This window comes from Procambarus clarkii, chromosome 67, assembly GCF_040958095.1.
Source record: "Procambarus clarkii isolate CNS0578487 chromosome 67, FALCON_Pclarkii_2.0, whole genome shotgun sequence".
Classification (NCBI taxonomy): Eukaryota; Metazoa; Arthropoda; class Malacostraca; order Decapoda; family Cambaridae; genus Procambarus; species Procambarus clarkii.
The window spans coordinates 16,870,958-16,892,136 of record NC_091216.1 but is presented as its reverse complement, the minus strand read 5'-3'; the positions used below and the strand labels follow the sequence as shown (position 1 = coordinate 16,892,136).

Sequence of the window (21,179 nt, the reverse complement as noted above, 5' to 3'; positions counted from 1 at the left end):
GTGTGTGTGTGTGCGTGCGTGCGTGCGTGCGTGCGTGCGTGTGTGTGTGTGTGTGTGTGTGTGTGTGTGTGTGTGTGTGTGCTGGGGTAGAAATACATTATAATTCACCACCAACAGTTGCAGAGTTCATCAATTATATATCAATGGTTGATGATGAATGATGATGACTGAGCAGGTGGACGCATGTGTCAGGGGGTAAAGCATGCGTGTCCCTCCATAATGACCACTGGTATAAGATTAATGTTGAGAGTGACAACGTGAAGCAATGTGTGTGGTGGCCGCCGCCATCACACTCATGCCTCTGTTCACCTACCAGTCCCCCGTTTCTGTATACACTCTATGCTAATACAATCCTTGACACCCTCTGTGTATTGTGCGATGTACAATATCGTTTATTTTTCTTAAGTTTAACATTTGTTTAGAGGTTTAGCCTAGTATCCTTACTAGGCTAAACTAATTGGCTAATTGGTAGACAACTATAATTTTTCGAATGTATAATAACGTATGATTGACAATCAACTCAGGTGAAGAGTCTAGTGCTAGAGGAAACTTGCGCTGTTTCTTGTTGTTGTTTAAGATTCAGCTACTGGGAGCAAAACGTTCCAAGTAGCACGGGCTATGGTGAGCCCGTAGTGGACTTACCTGGCACAGGAGCGGTACTGTAACTTACTTGTGCTGCTTCCTCACTCTTATGAGGAGAACGTAAGGGTGGGGGGGGGAGGGGGCGTCACCAATACTGCGTCTCCACAATTCACTTGTGTAACCATTGTCAAGTCTTGTATAACCATTAATTATTACAGCTATACACCAAAATTATAATACTACAGTATACGTTAGTGGTGTATTCTTGTATACGTATATATATTTGATTAAGCTCACCTAGGTGTGGTTTCAGTGCGAGCTTCAGCACCTGAGCCTCGCCTCTCTGTCACCTGGCCTTCATAACAATGGCTTGAGACCCTCCTGCTGTTATCAGACCTACTCTAGACACTTGACCAGGTGAGAGGTGAGCTGCAGTAGTGGAGTGTAGTAAAGGTGCTCACTATGTACCTGCTCCTCATGTTGTCAAGTGGCGACTGTATGGCGGCTTGTGACCCCGTTCATCCCCACACTGCCTCCTCAACCATAATACTGTTTGCTCATGATACAAACCAACTGTTTGCTCTAATACTGTTTGCTCTAATAAACTGTTTGCTCTGTTAAACTGTTTGCTCAATATACAAACCAACTGTTTGCTCATTATACAAGCCAACTGTTTGATCTAATACTGTTTGCTCTAATACACTGTTTGCTCAATATACAAACCAACTGTTTGCTCTAATATACACAAAAATGGACTCTTTACACCAACAATGTTGACGTTTTTCTATTATTAATTTTGAAGAGAACACGAAAAATATAGGAAAAAACTCATTTAAATATTCCTAGGCCTACTATAGCACATATATGTACTGTATTAGGCCTAAGATAGCGTATATTAGGCGTAGGTTGTATGAACAGGTTGGTTTGGTTTCTTTAGTTACTTTGTCACTATTTTAATGTCAGTTGGTCTAATTCATTAGTATCAAACGTGAACGGCTTGGGTCCAACAGTCCAGGGGCCAGATTCACGAAGCAGTTACGCAAGCACTTACGAACCTGTACATCTTTTCTCAATCTTTGGCGGCATTGTTTACAATTATTAAACAGTTAATGAGCTCCGAAGCACCAGCAGGCTGTTTATAACAATAACAAAAGTTGATTGGTTAGTTTTCATGCTTGTAAACTGTTTAATAAATGTAACCAAAGCCGCCAAAGTTTGAGAAAAGATGGACAGGTTCGTAAGTGCTTGCGTAACTGCTTAGTGAATCTGGCTCTATGTTTGTACGTTTGTGAAAAACAGTTGCTGTAAGTACTATCAATATTGGAGGGTGGAGAGGAACGCACCTATTAGTCAAGCTTAGACTAGGCCGAGCCGGTCGGCCGAGTGGACAGCACGCTGGACTTGTGATCCTGTGGTCCCGGGTTCGATCCTGGGCGCCGGCGAGAAACAATGGGCAGAGTTTCTTTCACCCTATGCCCCTGTTACCTACCAGTAAAATAGGTACCTGGATGTCAGTCAGCTGTCACGGGCTGCTTCCTGGGGGTGGAGGCCTGGTCGAGGACCGGGCCGCGGGGACACTAAAGCCCCGAAATCATCTCAAGATAACCTCTCATGATAGGCACGGTGTTACCGCCACCTTCAACCTGCACAGCTGTTCATATGTGGTTGAACAGCAGGCAGTGATAATATAACTTTCCAAACACATTACTACTATAATATGAGTGATCAACACTAATGTACTACCCACAACCTGACTTAGTGTGGTGCTGGGGTTAAGGCCTACCAACCTCATACAGACGGTTATTCAGATCACCACATTACCTTACTGACCAACCAGAAAGTATACCTTAGCCTTGAACACAGTCCAAGAGCAAAGTAAACTATTGGTGTACATCGAGGAAAAAGGGTACACATCTCTCCGTGTATACCGTGGCTTTGTTTACCATGAGAGGGGCGCCGCCTAGCGATCACCAGCGGGAAGGTACAGTAGCCGCCAGATACTCATTACTGAAGCAATATTTTCACCAGCACTGTGTCTACACTCACGGCTCAGTACTGTCGTCTACTGGACGGACTGCAGCAGCATGTAGGTTTTATAGAAATAATATTTGCACTTGCACAATGTCTGTCAGTGTCAGGTTAAACAACTGGCTGACCTCCACACAAGCAGAACTAGCAGCATTACAACTAGCTACCAGTACATTAAAAAACATTGGAGGAGGAATAATATTCTGTGATTCAAAGTCTGCTCTTCAAGCAATCGAAAACTTCTCCTGGAAGATCGACAGCAAGAACCTCATACTCCCAATTATAAATGACCTAATTGATGCACAGAGTAAAGGGTCTCGAATCTCCTATGTATAGATGCCATCACACATAAATATAACCCATCATAATGAGACAGACATTGCAGCCAAATTAGCGTGTAACAAAGATGAAGTTGAATTAGACCTAGTTATCCCCATTTCTGCTGTCAAAACTGTATTGGTCCAAACACTCAGATCTAGTAGGAGAAAAATTACTGACGCCCAGCTGCCTGAAAGCACCAGTATAAAAAGCTATAATTTTTTCAGATCTTAAACCTTTGTTTATGAGCAGCACAAAACGTCGACCAGATTGTGCGACACAGTGGTTGCCAGGATCAGGTTGGGTTACCGTTACCTGTGGCAGGTGGTTACAGGTGACGGATCTCCCAATCCTGAGCACTCCAGGTGCAAACTCTTTGAGCAGGAACTGCGGCATGATCTCCCGCACTACATCATCGAATGCCCAGTTATATAGACCATTCAGACTCGTTGGCATGAGGTACCTGGAGCTTTGCAATCACTGTTCTTTCAGATCGTGTTGTTGATGATATCCTCATAATGCACCCAGAGTCGGCCAGTGCAGACTACTTATCACATGCCTCTGTATGACAAACCATCCTGTGTGATGGGAAGCTTTAGCATCACGTAGCTAGTTTTTTGACAAACTCTGTACTCCCCTTCATATAGTCCAGGCCCTGCAAACACATAACGTAACGGTCCCTATGATTCCCTTGTTACAACTTCTAATAAAGTTGTTACATCTTGTTATAACGTTTGTATGACGTATTAGAACGTTGTTACAACTTGCTAAATTGGTTGATACAATTGTTAGGTGTTAAAACTTGTTGGAACGTTGCAGCAACGTTGTAGTTTAGTCGTGTGTTTGGCGGGAGGGCAGCTGCACAAATGTAGATGTACATATGTGTGTTAATAAAAAAAATCTCGTACAGCACTTTTGTATTCGAAACACCAAGTGTGATGATAATTTCAAAGCATTTTCATCAGCTTACATATTACATGAATATGACATGATGGTAAGTTCTCCTGGACGAGGTTTCATATTAACCGATAACCGTTGAAGTGTTATATTTAAGAGGCTACTTCTCCTGATAGTATCAAGGATATTACACAAACTTGTGCTACCATCGATATTACATTAACTTGTGTTACCAGGGATATTACACTAACTTGTTCATCACTTGCCAGGTATGAAAGTTAGACACTTGCCAGATTTCAGTGCCTTCTTGTATACCTGGACTGCATTAGCCGTCTTCCAACTTTCAGGTAGTCCTCCTTCCTGCTTCTAGTGACCTACTATACGCCATAGAATGGTGGTGAGCATAGTGCTTGTGCTCCTTTTTCTAGTATCCATGGTGAAATTCAGTGTGGACGAACAGCCTTTATCAGGTCCAGTTCTAGCAGATTCTTTCTCACATCATCACTGGTAATGAAAAATCTTCCAGTGATGTTTAGTTTAATGCCGCCTCTCTCAGTTCAGGCATTTCTTGCTCTATTGTGAAGTCCTTCTGGAATCTCTCGTAGAGTTCTTCACACACCTCCTTGTCACTCTCAGTGAGCTTGTCCTACCCCTTTTCTCAGTTTCATTACTTATTCTTTCACTGTTGTTTTCCTCCTGATGTGGCTGTAAAACAGTTTGAGTCTTTGTTTTATTTGCTGTCGTTCTCCTTCTATCCCTCCGCTTCTCTTCTCACACTGAGGTACTCATTCCTGGCAGCTTCCTCTGTTCTCTGGTTTTCTAGTATTCCTGTACTTTCTCCATGCCCCTTGTACTGTGTTGCTCTGACACCTTAGATCACTTATTAAACCATGGGGGTCCTTCTCTGCATTGAAGTTTTTCATTCTGGACTAAGACAAACTTGTCTACTACTTCCTGACACTTCTAGGTGATGAGTCTATCATGTCTGGTACAGCCTTTTCCAGAGTTCTGTTTCCCTTGATATTTCTACCAAGAATTTGGGAACATCTGAGGATGTTGAGAACTGAGAAAACGGGAAAAACACAACACAACTGAGGGAACATCCCTGGAAACACAAACCGAAACTGTCTCTATTTTCCGCTTGTTACAACTTGTAATAAAGTTGTTACATCTTGGCTTAACGTGTTTATGACGTATTAGAACGTTGTTACAACCGGCTATATTGGTTGTAATAACTGGTTAGGTGTTAAAACTTGTTCGAAGGTTGTACCAACGTCGTAGTTTCGGTGTGTGTTTGGAGGGATGTGATAGGTAAGCAAGCGGCACTCAAGGTGCTTTTGGTTGCGGTCATCGTACCTGTGCGAGGCAAGTCTCCGTGTCACAGCAGCCATGAGAACAACGTCAACAAAGAGACTAGGCTGAGGTGAACTATGAACACAGGGATCCACACTCGTCATTTATGAATATTATCTTAGGAGTATGTCAAGTCTTACTGTGTGTTTACCGCACTATGCGCCACGCCTGAGATGGCGGTCACAGGTCTCTGTCGTACAAATTAGGATTTAAAATAGAAAAATGTAATGATCATTGTCTTTAATATTCAGTTTCCTCTCCCTGGACCATAAGATAAACTGTCTCGTATAATGACCCTTAAATGTTATCTTGATAGTATAGCATCGAGAGAGAAATAAATAATAAGACAATCTTTTGGTATAAAATTGAATTGTTTGTATGTTCAGGTTGGGAGTCCAGATGCTTGGGGTTAGCCTCACCCAAACTGTATACATGACACATGGGTGGTATGGGGCTGTCATAGGCCGGTGGGAGTCGGTGTATATACACTGGTGTATATACCAGTGTATATACACCGACCAGTGTATATGTGGGAGTGTTAACGCACTCTTGCACTCTCTGACACACAGGCGCCGACGAGGGAGGGACCGTAGGACACATCCTGGCGGTGGTGGTCTCCGCGCCAACATGTCGGACTGGAAGAAATCCTTCATAGAGGCGGAGCAAGAGAAGGCGGAGGCGGAGCTACACAATGGGGAGCCAATCAAGGTGCGAGTTGGCCTCTACGTCACGGTGTGCCTCTTCATCGCTGGGGGCGTCCTTATTGTGTCCGCCATCGGAGGCGTCTTTACCTTGGTAATTATCGCCTTAAATACTCTTACTATTATTACTACTTATTATATTAATAATGAATAGGATTAGTGCACATTAGTCCTCTTATTGAGTCTATTTTTTTAATTAATAATTTATTTATGAATCCAACATGTATAATCTATTATTAATATTTATGTGACATGATTTTATACCCGCAACAACTATCTCAACAGGAATGTTATCGAATCTGCTATAATACAGATTACTTAAACGATATTAGAGGTGCATTGTGCACTCGAGAGACAGACAGAGAGAGACATAGACAACAAGAGCTACAGACTGATAAACACAGGCAGATAGAGACAGAAAGAGAGACATACTGATCGACAGAGGTAGAAAGACAGAAACAATGAACGATAGACAGACATGCATAGAGAAAGAGACAGAGGGAGAAAGAAAGAGAGACTGAGAGATTGACAGACAGACAAATAGATGCAGAGACAGAGAGATAAAGTGATACAGCCAGAGATAAAGAGACAGACAGACACAGACATTTTACAATTATTCAGTTCAAAATGCTACATAAATACCGTAAAATATGCAATAATTTTGTGTATCATATTCGACTACCCAATGACGACCGCTTGTGCATATTTCATTAATTTTTGTCTCTGTAATAGATTGTGATAAGTTAAATTTTTTATAAATAAATGATAATAAAATGATATTGCTGCAGCATTTAGGCGCTGCCACACCTCAACACCAGTACACGAACACTGTGTTGCTTGTGTGTTGTACCCACCACAACACTGTAACTCCCACCACAACACTGTAACTCCCACCACCACAACACTGTAACTCCCACCACAACACTGTAACTCCCACCACAACACTGTAACTCCCACCACCACAACACTGTAACTCCCACCACAACACTGTAACTCCCACCACAACACTGTGTTGCTTGTGTGTTGTACCCACCACAACACTGTAACTCCCACCACAACACTGTGTTGCTTGTGTGTTGTACCCACCACAACACTGTAACTCCCACCACAACACTGTAACTCCCACCACCACAACACTGTAACTCCCACCACAACACTGTAACTCCCACCACAACACTGTGTTGCTTGTGTGTTGTACCCACCACAACACTGTAACTCCCACCACAACACTGTAACTCCCACCACCACAACACTGTAACTCCCACCACAACACTGTAACTCCCACCACCACAACACTGTAACTCCCACCACAACACTGTAACTCCCACCACAACACTGTAACTCCCACCACAACACTGTAACTCCCACCACAACACTGTAACTCCCACCACAACACTGTAACTCCCACCACAACACTGTAACTCCCACCACAACACTGTAACTCAAACCACAACACTGTAACTCCCACCACCACAACACTATAACTCCCACAACAACACTGTAACTCCCACCACAACACTGTAACTCCCACCACAACACTGTAACTCCCACCACAACACTGTAACTCCCACCACAACACTGTAACTCCCACCACAACACTGTAACTCCCACCACAACACTGTAACTCCCACCACAACACTGTAACTCCCACCACCACAACACTGTAACTCCCACCACAACACTGTAACTCCCACCACCACAACACTGTAACTCCCACCACAACACTGTAACTCCCACCACAACACTGTAACTCCCACCACAACACTGTAACTCCCACCACAACACTGTAACTCCCACCACAACACTGTAACTCCCACCACAACACGGTACTCCCACCACAACACTGTACTCCCACCACAACACTGTAACTCCCACCACAACACTGTACTCCCACCACAACACTGTAACTCCCACCACAACACTGTACTCCCACCACAACACTGTAACTCCCACCACAACACTGTACTCCCACCACAACACTGTACTCCCACCACAACACTGTAACTCCCACCAGAACACTGTACTCCCACCACAACACTGTAACTCTCACCACAACACTGTACTCCCACCACAACACTGTAACTCCCACCACAACACTGTAACTCCCACCACAACACTGTAACTCCCACCACAACACTGTACTCCCACCACAACACTGTACTCCCCCCACAACTGTAACTCCCACCACAACACTGTAACTCCCACCACAACACTGTAACTCCCCCCACAACACTGTAACTCCCACCACAACACTGTAATTCCCCCACAACACTGTAACTCCCACCACAACACTGTAACTCCCACCACAACACTGTAACTCCCCCCACAACACTGTACTCCCACCACAACACTGTAACTCCCACCACAACACTGTAACTCCCACCACAACACTGTAACTCCCACCACAACACTGTAACTCCCACCACAACACTGTAACTCCCCCCACAACACTGTAACTCACACCGGAAAACTACAACACCCACATCACACTCCCGCATCCATATAAGACTCTCACACCCCATAAGACTCTCACACACCCATAAGACTCTCACACCCCCATAAGACTCTCACACCCCCATCAAACTCTCACACACCCCATAAGACTCTCACACACCCATAAGACTCTCACACACCCATAAGACTCTCACACCCCCCTTAAGACTCTCACACACACCCATAAGACTCTCACGCACACACCCATAAGACTCTCACACTCCCCCTTAAGACTCTCACACACCCATAAGACTCTCACACACCCATAAGACTCTCACACCCCCATCAAACTCTCACACACCCCCATAAGACTCTCACACACCCATAAGACTCTCACACCCCCCTTAAGACTCTCACACACACCCATAAGACTCTCACACACACACCCATAAGACTCTCACACTCCCCCTTAAGACTCTCACACACCCATAAGACTCTCACACACCCATAAGATTCTCACGCCCCCATAAGACTCTCACACCCCCCATAAGACTCTCACACACCCATAAGACTCTCACACACACCCATAAGACTCTCACACACCCATAAGACTCTCACGCCCCCATAAGACTCTCACACCCCCATAAGACTTTCACACACCCACAAGACTCTCACGCCCCCATAAGACTCACACCCCCATAAGACTCTCACACCCCCATAAGACTCTCACACCCCCTTAAGACTCTCACACCCCCATAAGACTCACACACCCCGATAAGACTCACACCCCCATAAGACTCTCACACCCCCATAAGACTCACACACACCCATAAGATTCTCACACACCCATAAGACTCTCACACACCCATAAGACTCTCACACACACCCATAAGACTCTCACACACACCCATAAGACTCACACACACCCATAAGACTCTCACACCCCCTTAAGACTCACACAACCCCCATAAGACTCTCACACCCCTATAAGACTCTCACCCCCCATAAGACTCTCACACACACCCATAAGACTCTCACACACACCCATAAGACTCACACACCCCCATAAGACTCTCACACCCCCATAAGACTCTCACACACACCCATAAGACTCTCACACCCCCATAAGACTCTCACACCCCATTAAGACTCACACACCCCCATAACTCACACACCCCCAGAAGACTAACACACCCCCAGAAGACTAACACACCCCCATAAGGCTCTCACACCCCCATAAGACTCACACCCCCCAGAAGACTCAGACACCCCCATAAGACTCTCACACCCCCATAAGACTCTCACACCCCCATAAGACTCTCACACACCCCCATAAGACTCTCACACCCCCATAAGACTCACGCCCCCATAAGACTCTTACACCCCCATAAGACTCTCACACCCCCCTTAAGACTCTCACACCCCCCCATAAGACTCACACACACACACCCATAAGACTCTCACACCCCCATAAGACTTACACACTCCCCCATAAGACTCTCACACACACCCATAAGACTCACACCCCCATAAGACTCTCACACCCCCATAAGACACACACCCCCATAAGACTCACACCCCCATAAGACTCTCACACACCCATAAGACTCTCACACCCCCATAAGACTCTCACACACCCATAAGACTCTCACACACCCCCATAAGACTCTCACACCCCCATAAGACTCACACACCCCCATAAGACTCACACCCATAAGACTCTCACACCCCATAAGACTCTCACACACACCCCCATAAGACTCTCACACCCCCATAAGACTCACACACACCCATAAGACTCACACACACCCCCATAAGAATCTCCCACCCCCATAAGACTCTCACACCCCCATAAGACTCACACACACCCATAAGACTCTCACACCCCCATAAGACTCACACACCCCCATAAGACTCTCACACACCTCCATAAGACTCACACACCCATAAGACTCACACATCCCCATAAGACTCACACACCCCCATAAGACTCTCACACCCCCATAAGACTCTCAGACCCCCATGAGACTCACACACACCCATAAGACTCACACACCCCCATAAGACTCTCAGACCCCCATGAGACTCACACACCCCCATAAGACTCTCAGACCCCCATGAGACTCTCACACCCCCATAAGACTCACACACCCCCATAAGACTCTCACACCCCCATAAGACTCACACACCCCCATAAGACTCACACACCCATAAGACTCTCACACACACCCATAAGACTCTCACACCCCCATAAGACTCACACCCCCCATAAGACTCACACCCCCCCCCCATAAGACTCACACACCCATAAGACTCACACCCCCATAAGACTCACACCCCCATAAGACTCACACCCCCATAAGACTCACACCCCCATAAGATTCACACCCCCATAAGACTCACACCCCCATAAGACTCACACCCCCATAAGACTCACACCCCCCTCATGAGACTCTCACACACCCCCATAAGACTCACACACCCCCATAAGACTCACACACCCATAAGACTCTCACACACACCCATAAGACTCTCACACCCCCATAAGACTCACACACCCCCATAAGACTCTCACACCCCCATAAGACTCACACCCCCATAAGACTCACACCCCCATAAGACTTACACCCCTATAAGACTCACACACCCCCATAAGACTCTCACACCCCCATAAGACTCACACACCCCCATAAGACTCACACACCCATAAGACTCTCACACACACCCATAAGACTCTCACACCCCCATAAGACTCACACCCCCATAAGATTCACACACCCATAAGACTCACACCCCCATAAGACTCACACCCCCATAAGACTCACACCCCCATAAGATTCACACCCCCATAAGACTCACACCCCCATAAGACTCACACCCCCATAAGACTCACACCCCCCTCATGAGACTCTCACACACCCCCATAAGACTCACACACCCCCATAAGACTCACACACCCATAAGACTCACACACACCCATAAGACTCTCACACCCCCATAAGACTCACACACCCCCATAAGACTCTCACACCCCCATAAGACTCACACCCCCATAAGACTCACACCCCCATAAGACTTACACCCCCATAAGACTCACACCCCCATAAGACTCACACCCCCCATAAGACTCTCACACACACCCATAAGACTCACACACCCCCATAAGACTCACACCCCCATAAGACTCACACCCCATAAGACTCTTACACCCCCATAAGACTCACACCCCCATAAGACTCACACACCCCATAAGACTCTCACACCCCCATAAGACTCACACCACTCACAAGTGTTACACCCCCATAAGACTCACACCCCCATAAGACTCACACCCCCCCATGAGACTCACACACACCCATAAGACTCACACACCCCCATAAGACTCACACCCCATAAGACTCACACACACCCATAAGACTCACACACCCCCATAAGACTCACACCCCCATAAGACTCACACACCCCATAAGACTCTCACACCCCCATAAGACTCACACCACTCACAAGTGTTACACCCCCATAAGACTCACACCCCCCCCCCATGAGACTCACACACACCCATAAGACTCACACACCCCCATAAGACTCACACCCCCATAAGACTCACACACCCCATAAGACTCTCACACCCCCATAAGACTCACACCACTCACAAGTGTTACACCCCCATAAGACTCACACCCCCCCCCCCCCCGCCCCATGAGACTCTCACACACACCCATAAGACTCTCACACCCCCATAAGACTCTCACACACCCCCATAAGACTCTCACACCCCCATAAGACTCTCACACACCCCCATAAGACTCACACCACTCACAAGTGTTACACCCCCATAAGACTCACACACCCATAAGACTCACCCCCCCCCCATGAGACTCACACACACCCATAAGACTCTCACACCCCCATAAGACTCTCACACACCCCCATAAGACTCTCACACCCCCATAAGACTCTCACACACCCCCATAAGACTCACACCCCCATAAGACTCACACCACTCACAAGTGTTACACCAATAAACAAAAGTGTGGAGTAGTGAGGAGTAATATTACCCCTAAGCCTGTGTGGGCGTGTCGACAGAAGGGCGGGTGGTGGCTGGTGTGTGCCGGCGGGTGTGTGGGCGTGGAGGTGGTGGTGGCGGGGGGCGTGGTCGGCTGGATGGGGCGGGGCCTCTCCAACACCGCCCTGGCGCAAGGTAAGTCACCCTACCCACTTCCCTTCATACCTCAGTCACGCCAGGTACCTCACTAGTCAGCAGGTAAGTCACGCCAGGTACCTCACTAGTCAGCAGGTAAGTCACGCCAGGTACCTCACTAGTCAGCAGGTAAGTCACGCCAGGTACCTCACTAGTCAGCAGGTAAGTCATGAGCTGATATTAATAAAGTTTTCGACTGGGCATCAGAAAATAACATGATGTTTAACAGTGATAAATTCCAGGTACTCAGGTACGGTAAAAATGAGGATCTGAAACATAATACAGAGTACAAAACACAATCAAATGTACCCATAGTAGGAAAACAGCATGTAAAGGATTTGGGAATAATGATGTCTGACGACCTAACGTTTAGGGAGCATAACCAAGCAAATATTGCGTCAGCCAGAAAAATGATAGGATGGATTACGAGAACTTTCAAATCCAGGGATCCCATCACAATGGTTGTACTCTTCTGGTCACTTGTGTTGTCCCGTCTTGAGTACTGCTCAGTACTCACTTCCCCCTTCAGAACAGGAGAGATTGCTGAAATAGAGGGAATACAGAGAACATATACGGCACGCATAGACGCAATAAAGCACCTAAATTATTGGGATCGTCTCAAAGCTCTCCAAATGTACTCACTAGAAAGAAGACGAGAGAGATATCAAATAATATACACCTGGAAGATACTGGAGAGCCAAGTACCAAATCTACACAGTAAAATAACAACGTACTGGAGTGAACGATATGGAAGAAAATGTAGAATAGAACCAGTGAAGAGCAGAGGTGCCATAGGCACAATCAGAGAGCACTGTATAAACATCAGAGGTCCACGGTTGTTCAACGTCCTCCCAGCAAGCATAAGAAATATTGCCGGAACAACCGTGGACATCTTCAAGAGGACACTAGATTTATTCCTCCCAGGAGTGCCGGGCTGTGGTGGGTATGTGGGCCTGCGGGCCGCTCCAAGCAACAGCCTGGTGGACCAAACTCTCACAAGTCAAGCCTGGCCTCGGGCCGGGCTTGGGGAGTAGAAGAACTCACAGAACCCCATCAACCAGGTATCAACCAGGTATCAACCTCACTTGTCAGCAGGTAAGTCATGCCAGGTACCTCAGTAATCAACAGGTAAGTCACGCCAGGTACCTCAGTAATCAACAGGTAAGTCATGCCAGGCACCTCACTAGCCAGCAGGTAAGTCACGCCAGGTACCTCAGTAGTCAGCAGGTAAGTCACGCCAGGTACCCCACTAGTCAGCAGGTAAGTCACGCCAGGTACCTCACTAGTCAGCAGGTAAGTCACGCCAGGTACCTCAGTAGTCAGCAGGTAAGTCACGCCAGGTACCTCACTAGTCAGCAGGTAAGTCACGCCAGGTACCTCAGTAGTCAGCAGGTAAGTCACGCCAGGTACCTCAGTAGTCAGCAGGTAAGTCATGCCAGGTACCTCAGTAGTCAGCAGGTAAGTCATGCCAGGTACCTCAGTAGTCAGCAGGTAAGTCATGCCAGGTACCTCAGTAATCAACAGGTAAGTCACGCCAGGTACCTCAGTAATCAACAGGTAAGTCACGCCAGGTACCTCAGTAATCAACAGGTAAGTCACGCCAGGTACCTCAGTAATCAACAGGTAAGTCACGCCAGGTACCTCAGTAATCAACAGGTAAGTCACGCCAGGTACCTCAGTAATCAACAGGTAAGTCACGCCAGGTACCTCAGTAATCAACAGGTAAGTCACGCCTGGTACCTCACTAGTCACGCGTCAAGACCTCACAGATTAGTGCCAGGACGCGACAACATATAACTAGAGTTACGTTTAGTGTAAAAGTCAATGTTGGGCGGCTGTGTGTATATTTGTAGCCGTGTTGTCAAGACCGTAGTTATGTTGCCTCAGGAGGCTCAAGATGGTGAAGGGGGTTACTAAAGAGTCTCTTGCTACACGCCGCCACAACCCTCCCTTCACCAGTGTGCCGCGGTGCTCCAGCTGTGTGTGGGGAGGGCCAGGCGGGGTGCCCGAGCCTACGGCAGCCCGCACCATTCAGCAGGGACACAGCCTCACCACTGGCGTCCTGCTGACCGCTCATACTCACTAATATTATCAGCATCAAGGCTCTAAAATGTCAACGTTTTGTAAACATGGGAAATATTGCTTGACCAAATGGTAGAAATTTGTAAGTCAGGACTCGACAGGTTGTTGCAGGACGTGCCAGGGTGTGACTGCCAGAGTTGCAGGCCGAAACTGCAAGAGCTGAACTGATGAGGTTGACGTGGTGTCTGGTCTCAGGCACGGTTGCAAGAACTCGCGAGATCACACACAGGTACAACACAGAGGAAAGTAAGAGCTTGGCTTGTGCAGGGAAGTAAAGAGCGGTGCTGTGTAGTGAGCTATTACTGTAATACTCTGGGCGTGGTCCCCTCCCCCCCGCCCCGCCCTAAATGCTTAGATTTCTCTATTTATTTTGAATGATGTTCATTCTTACGTTCACACGGCATTCTTGCTGGCAGCTTGTGTTGGCTCCACCTCTCACCGTTCCCCATACCTCTTACTGCTCTCTCTTCACCAGGGGCCAGATTCACGAAGCACTTACGCAAACACTTACGAACCTGTACATCTTTCCTCAATCTTTGGCGGCTTTGTTTACAATTATTAAACAGTTAATAAGCTCCGAAGCACCAGGAGGCTGTTTATAACAATAACAACAGTTGAATGGCAAGTTTTCATGCTTGTAAACTGTTTAATAAATGTAACCAAAGCCGTCAAAGATTGTGGAAAGATGTACACGTTCGTAAGTGCTTGCGTAAGTGTTTTCGTGAATCTGGCTCCAGGGCTCCGCCACTCCGTCACAAAGCCAACCTCCTGTCTTAACCAGAAACGTACTAACCCAAGCCTCCCACCTAACCTACCGAGTCAGATGCATAGAGAGAGAGAGGATGTGTGTGAACAGTTACCTTTGCTGGTAGGGCACATTTGTAACGTTAGTTGCCATAACGTACAAAACGCGACGTTTTGGTTGAGAGGACGGGGTGTTTAGGTAAGACCAACGAGTGGCAGGCTCCTGGCTGGCAGGAATAGTGTCACCATCAACAGTCACAGAGCATCCATCACCATATTCACCTTTGTAACACATACAATAATAATACAACTAAATTAACTAATACAGGAACAAATACTCTGAACAAATACAGTTAATAACTCCTCGAACACGAACTGTATGATAGCAGCTGCGGCACTGTGTGGCCCGGCTGCGGCACTGGGTGGCACTGGGTGGCCCGGCTGCGGCACGTGGCTGGCACTGTGTGGCCCGGCTGCGGCACGTGGCTGGTACTGTGTGGCCCGGCTGCGGCACGTGGCTGGTACTGGGTGGCCCGGCTGCGGCACGTGGCTGGTCCTGTGTGGCCCGGCTGCGGCACGTGGCTGGTACTGGGTGGCCCGGCTGCGGCACGTGGCTGGCCCTGTGTGGCCCGGCTGCGGCACGTGGCTGGTACTGGGTGGCCCGGCTGCGGCACGTGGCTGGTACTGGGTGGCCCGACTGCGGCACGTGGCTGGTACTGGGTGGCCCGGCTGCGGCACGTGGCTGGTACTGGGTGGCCCGGCTGCGGCACGTGGCTGGTACTGGGTGGCCCGGCTGCGGCACGTGGCTGGTACTGGGTGGCCCGGCTGCGGCACGTGGCTGGTACTGGGTGGCCCGGCTGCGGCACGTGGCTGGTACTGGGTGGCCCGGCTGCGGCACGTGGCTGGTACTGGGTGGCCCGGCTGCGGCACGTGGCTGGTACTGGGTGGCCCGGCTGCGGCACGTGGCTGGCCCTGTGTGGCCCGGCTGCGGCACGTGGCTGGTACTGGGTGGCCCGGCTGCGGCACGTGGCTGGCCCTGTGTGGCCCGGCTGCGGCACGTGGCTGGCCCTGTGTGGCCCGGCTGCGGCACGTGGCTGGCCCTGTGTGGCCCGGCTGCGGCACGTGGCTGGTACTGGGTGGCCCGGCTGCGGCACGTGGCTGGCCCTGTGTGGCCCGGCTGCGGCACGTGGCTGGTACTGGGTGGCCCGGCTGCGGCACGTGGTTGGCCCTGTGTGGCCCGGCTGCGGCACGTGGCTGGTACTGGGTGGCCCGGCTGCGGCACGTGGCTGGCCCTGTGTGGCCCGGCTGCGGCACGTGGCTGGTACTGGGTGGCCCGGCTGCGGCACGTGGCTGGCCCTGTGTGGCCCGGCTGCGGCACGTGGCTGGCCCTGTGTGGCCCGGCTGCGGCACGTGGCTGGTACTGGGTGGCCCGGCTGCGGCACGTGGCTGGCCCTGTGTGGCCCGGCTGCGGCACGTGGCTGGTACTGGGTGGCCCGGCTGCGGCACGTGGCTGGTACTGGGTGGCCCGGCTGCGGCACGTGGCTGGTACTGGGTGGCCCGGCTGCGGCACGTGGCTGGTACTGGGTGGCCCGGCTGCGGCACGTGGCTGGTACTGGGTGGCCCGGCTGCGGCACGTGGCTGGTACTGGGTGGCCCGGCTGCGGCACGTGGCTGGTACTGGGTGGCCCGGCTGCGGCACGTGGCTGGTACTGGGTGGCCCGGCTGCGGCACGTGGCTGGTACTGGGTGGCCCGGCTGCGGCACGTGGCTGGCACTGGGTGGCCCGGCGCGCACGTGGCTGGCACTGGGTGGCCCGGCTGCGGCACGTGGCTGGCACTGGGTGGCCCGGCTGCGGCACGTGGCTGGCCCGGTGTGGCCCGGCTGCGGCACGTGGCTGGTACTGGGTGGCCCGGCTGCGGCACGTGGCTGGCCCTAGGTGGCCCGGCTGCGGCACGTGGCTGGCCCTAGGTGGCCCGGCTGCGGCACTGGGTGGCCCGGCTGCGGCACGTGGCTGGCCCTAGGTGGCCCGGCTGCGGCATGTGGCTGGCCCTAGGTGGCCCGGCTGCGGCACTGGGTGACCCGGCTGCGGCACGTGGCTGGCCCTATGTGGCCCCGGCTGCGGCACTGGGTGACCCGGCTGCGGCACGTGGCTGGCCCTATGTGGCCCCGGCTGCGGCACTGGGTGACCCGGCTGCGAGCCTCACGTTATTGTTGAGACATTAACCAATCCCTCACTCTCACACCTCTCTCTTCCCACCCACTCTCACCCCCGCTCCCATCACCCCAACACCCCAGGGACTGTCACCCCTCACTTCCGCCCCTGTCACCCCATAACCATCACCCCCCGCCCCCCAACCCCAACCCGCCACGGTTAACGCCATACTTTTAACCTGCTCGCGCCACATAGCCACATACCTCAGTACACCAACACAGCCCCACACCTCCCGCACACCACACGCGTACACGCGAGCACACGCACGCCCATACGAGCACACGCACGCACGCACACACGAGCACTTACACAAAAAAATTTTGGAGTGTTAAAGTGCTGGGAAGACGGGACTCCACGAGCGTAGCTCTCATCCTGTAACTACACTTAGGTAATTACACTTAGGTAATTACTTGTGCTCGTGTGCTCGTATGCTCGTGGGGGGGGGGGGCGGTGGCTGAGCTGATAGCACGCTGGGCGCGTAATTCTGTATTCCCGGGTTCGATCCCAGGCGCCGGCGAGAAACAAAGGGCAGAGTTTCTTTCACCCCCAGCTGCTAATCCCTAATCCCCCTGTTACCTAGCAGTAAATAGGTACCTGGGAGTTAGTCAGCTGTCACGGGCTGCTTCCTGGGGTGGTTATCTTGAGGTTATCTTGAGATGATTTCGGGGCTTTTTAGTGTCCCCGCGGCCCGGTCCTCGACCAGGCCTCCACCCCCAGGAAGCAGCCCGTGACAGCTGACTAACACCCAGGTACCTATTTTACTGCTAGGTAACAGGGACATAGGGTAAAAGAAACTCTCACCTTTGTTTCTCGCCGGCGCCTGGGATCGAACCCAGGACTACAGGATCACAAGTCCAGTGTGCTGTCCGCTCGGCCGACCGGCTCCCCGACCGGGGAGTGTACTCACCTAGTTGTACTCACCTAGTTGTGCTTGCGGGGGTTGAGCTCTGGCTCTTTGGTCCCGCCTCTCAACTGTCAATCAACAGGTGTACAGGTTCCTGAGCCTATTGGGCTCTATCATATCTACACTTGAAACTGTGTATGGAGTCAGCCTCCACCACATCACTTCCTAATGCATTCCATTTGTCAACCACTCTGACACTAAAAAAGTTCTTTCTAATATCTCTGTGGCTCATTTGGGCACAGTGTGTATGTTGTGGGGGGAAAAAATAGTAGTTAGTAACAATTGAGAGACGGGCCGAAAGAGCAGAGCTCAACCCCCGCAAGGACAACTCGGTGACTACAACTAGGTGAATACTTGCAGGAGCACACGCACGTGGCAACACCCACACCAGCAAGTATGAAGGGTGAGCGAGCAGTTTAGAGTGCGAGGCGTGACAGTACTGCCAGCAGTAGTAATAACAGTACTGCCAGCAGTAGTAATAACAGTAATAGCAGCAGTAATAACCTCTACATAAACATCAAACACATATTCGACTCGTACATGTACCAGCCCATCCGTTAGCAATGATAGAACCTCTAGTGCCATGGCAGGACCGTCCAGAGTATGGTCGGCTGGACCACAAAGCAGCCAACATTGTGGGATACTAAAGGACCAAACCAAAAATCAAAAGCACAACGAAGCAGCCACACGCTCAAATAAAAAACTTAGCTATCCTAACATACGATATCTTAGACCAAAAGAAGCAATCCTGTGCCTCATATACCCAACCTCAGGCCTAATTTAGTCCAGATATGTACTAGACTACGCCTACGCCAGCCACAAGACGGGGCTGGCAGCCTATGTTAACTCCTGTGCACACTACCTCCGCTGAATTATTGTTACAACGCATTAATGCTCAGTAATTCGAGTCATTTATGCACGTGCTCAGTGTATGCCAGGCTTCCTCTCCATACACACCCACACGTGCACACGCTGGGTTAAATGGGATGCTTAGGTCCAGACGTGGTTAGGATAAGAGACGTTAGGATAGGTCCAGACGTGGTTAGGATAAGAGACGTTAGGATAGGTCCAGACGTGGTTAGGATAAGAGACGTTAGGATAGGTCCAGACGTGGTTAGGATAAGAGACGTTAGGATAGGTCCAGACGTGGTTAGGATAAGAGATGTTAGGATAGGTCCAGACGTGGTTAGGATAAGAGATGTTAGGATAGGTCCAGACGTGGTTAGGATAAGAGACGTTAGGATAGGTCCAGACGTGGTTAGGATAAGAGACGTTAGGATAGGTCCAGACGTGGTTAGGATAAGAGATGTTAGGATAGGTCCAGACGTGGTTAGGATAAGAGATGTTAGGATAGGTCCAGACGTGGTTAGGATAAGAGATGTTAGGATAGGTCCAGACGTGGTTAGGATAAGAGATGTTAGGATAGGTCCAGACGTGGTTAGGATAAGAGACGTTAGGATAGGTCCAGACGTGGTTAGGATCAGAGGTTAGATGTTTTACGGCGGGATAAATCAAGAGAAGGGGCTGGATTATTAACGGGAGCAGCCGCGATGCTCACCCACTGCGAGCGCTTAATATAATTACTCTTATTTAGTTTGATCATGACAGAAGCCCCGACAAGCGAGCCGTGGCCAGCTTGGTTGTGAATATGAGAGGTGAGCATAGTTTACCGCTCAGTTACTGCTCAGGTTGTGGGAGTGAGCGCTCAGTAACTGGCGGGGGTTGAGCACATGACGTGACGGCTAAAGCAACAGTCACCTCCCACCTTGCAGGAGAGGAGTGGCAGGTAGTGGGCGCCTCATACACCCACCCTCTGATAGTGTGGGTGGTCACTGATGGTCCCGCTCATGGCTGCCTCTTGTTGTGGTGCTGCCACCACTATCACCCACCACCTGGCCCCTCTCACCACCACCTGGCCCCTCTCACCACCACCACCTGGCCCCTCTCACCACCACCTGGCTCCTCTCACCACCACCACCTGGCCCCTCTCACCACCACCACCTGGCCCCTCTCACCACCACCTGGCCCCTCTCACCACCACCACCTGGCCCCTCTCACCACCACCTGGCTCCTCTCACCACCACCTGGCCCCTCTCACCACCACCACCTGGCCCCTCTCACCACCACCTGGCTCCTCTCACCACCACCACCTGGCCCCTCTCACCACCACCACCTGGCCCCTCTCACAACCACCTGGCTCCTCTCACCACCACCTGGCCCCTCTCACCACCACCTGGCTCCTCTCACCACCACCTGGCCCCTCTCACCACCACCTGGCTCCTCTCACCACCACCACCTGGCTCCTCTCACCACCACCACCTGGCCCCTCTCACCACCACCACCTGGCCCCTCTCACAACCACCTGGCTCCTCTCACCACCACCTGGCCCCTCTCACCACCACCTGGCTCCTCTCACCACCACCTGGCCCCTCTCACCACCACCTGGCTCCTCTCACCACCACCACCTGGCTCCTCTCACCACCACCTGGCCCCTCTCACCACCACCACCTGGCTCCTCTCACCACCACCTGGCTCCTCTCACCACCACCACCTGGCCCCTCTCATCACCACCACCTGGCCCCTCTCACCACCACCTGGCTCCTCTCACCACCACCACCTGGCTCCTCTCACCACCACCACCTGGCCCCTCTCACCACCACCACCTGGCTCCTCTCACCACCACCACCTGGCCCCTCTCACAACCACCACCTGGCCCCTCTCACCAT

The 21,179-nt window shown here is 50.7% G+C and overlaps 2 protein-coding genes across 2 annotated transcripts in view; one reads left to right on the top strand and one right to left on the bottom strand.

The window, feature by feature from the left end:
• LOC123767555 (pseudouridine-5'-phosphate glycosidase) overlaps positions 1 to 21,179 on the bottom strand; it is a 214,951-nt gene that overhangs the window by 110,510 nt on the left and 83,262 nt on the right. The window lies entirely within an intron of this gene.
• The window catches only part of LOC123767804 (uncharacterized), an 84,182-nt gene that overhangs the window by 52,873 nt on the left and 10,130 nt on the right, over positions 1 to 21,179 (top strand). Inside the window, exons 2-3 of the mRNA XM_045757854.2 lie at positions 5,748 to 5,973; positions 12,399 to 12,513. Of these exons, the coding sequence (XP_045613810.2) occupies positions 5,806 to 5,973; positions 12,399 to 12,513 (283 nt within the window). The 5' untranslated portion in view covers positions 5,748 to 5,805. The remainder of the gene's footprint in view (positions 1 to 5,747; positions 5,974 to 12,398; positions 12,514 to 21,179) is intronic.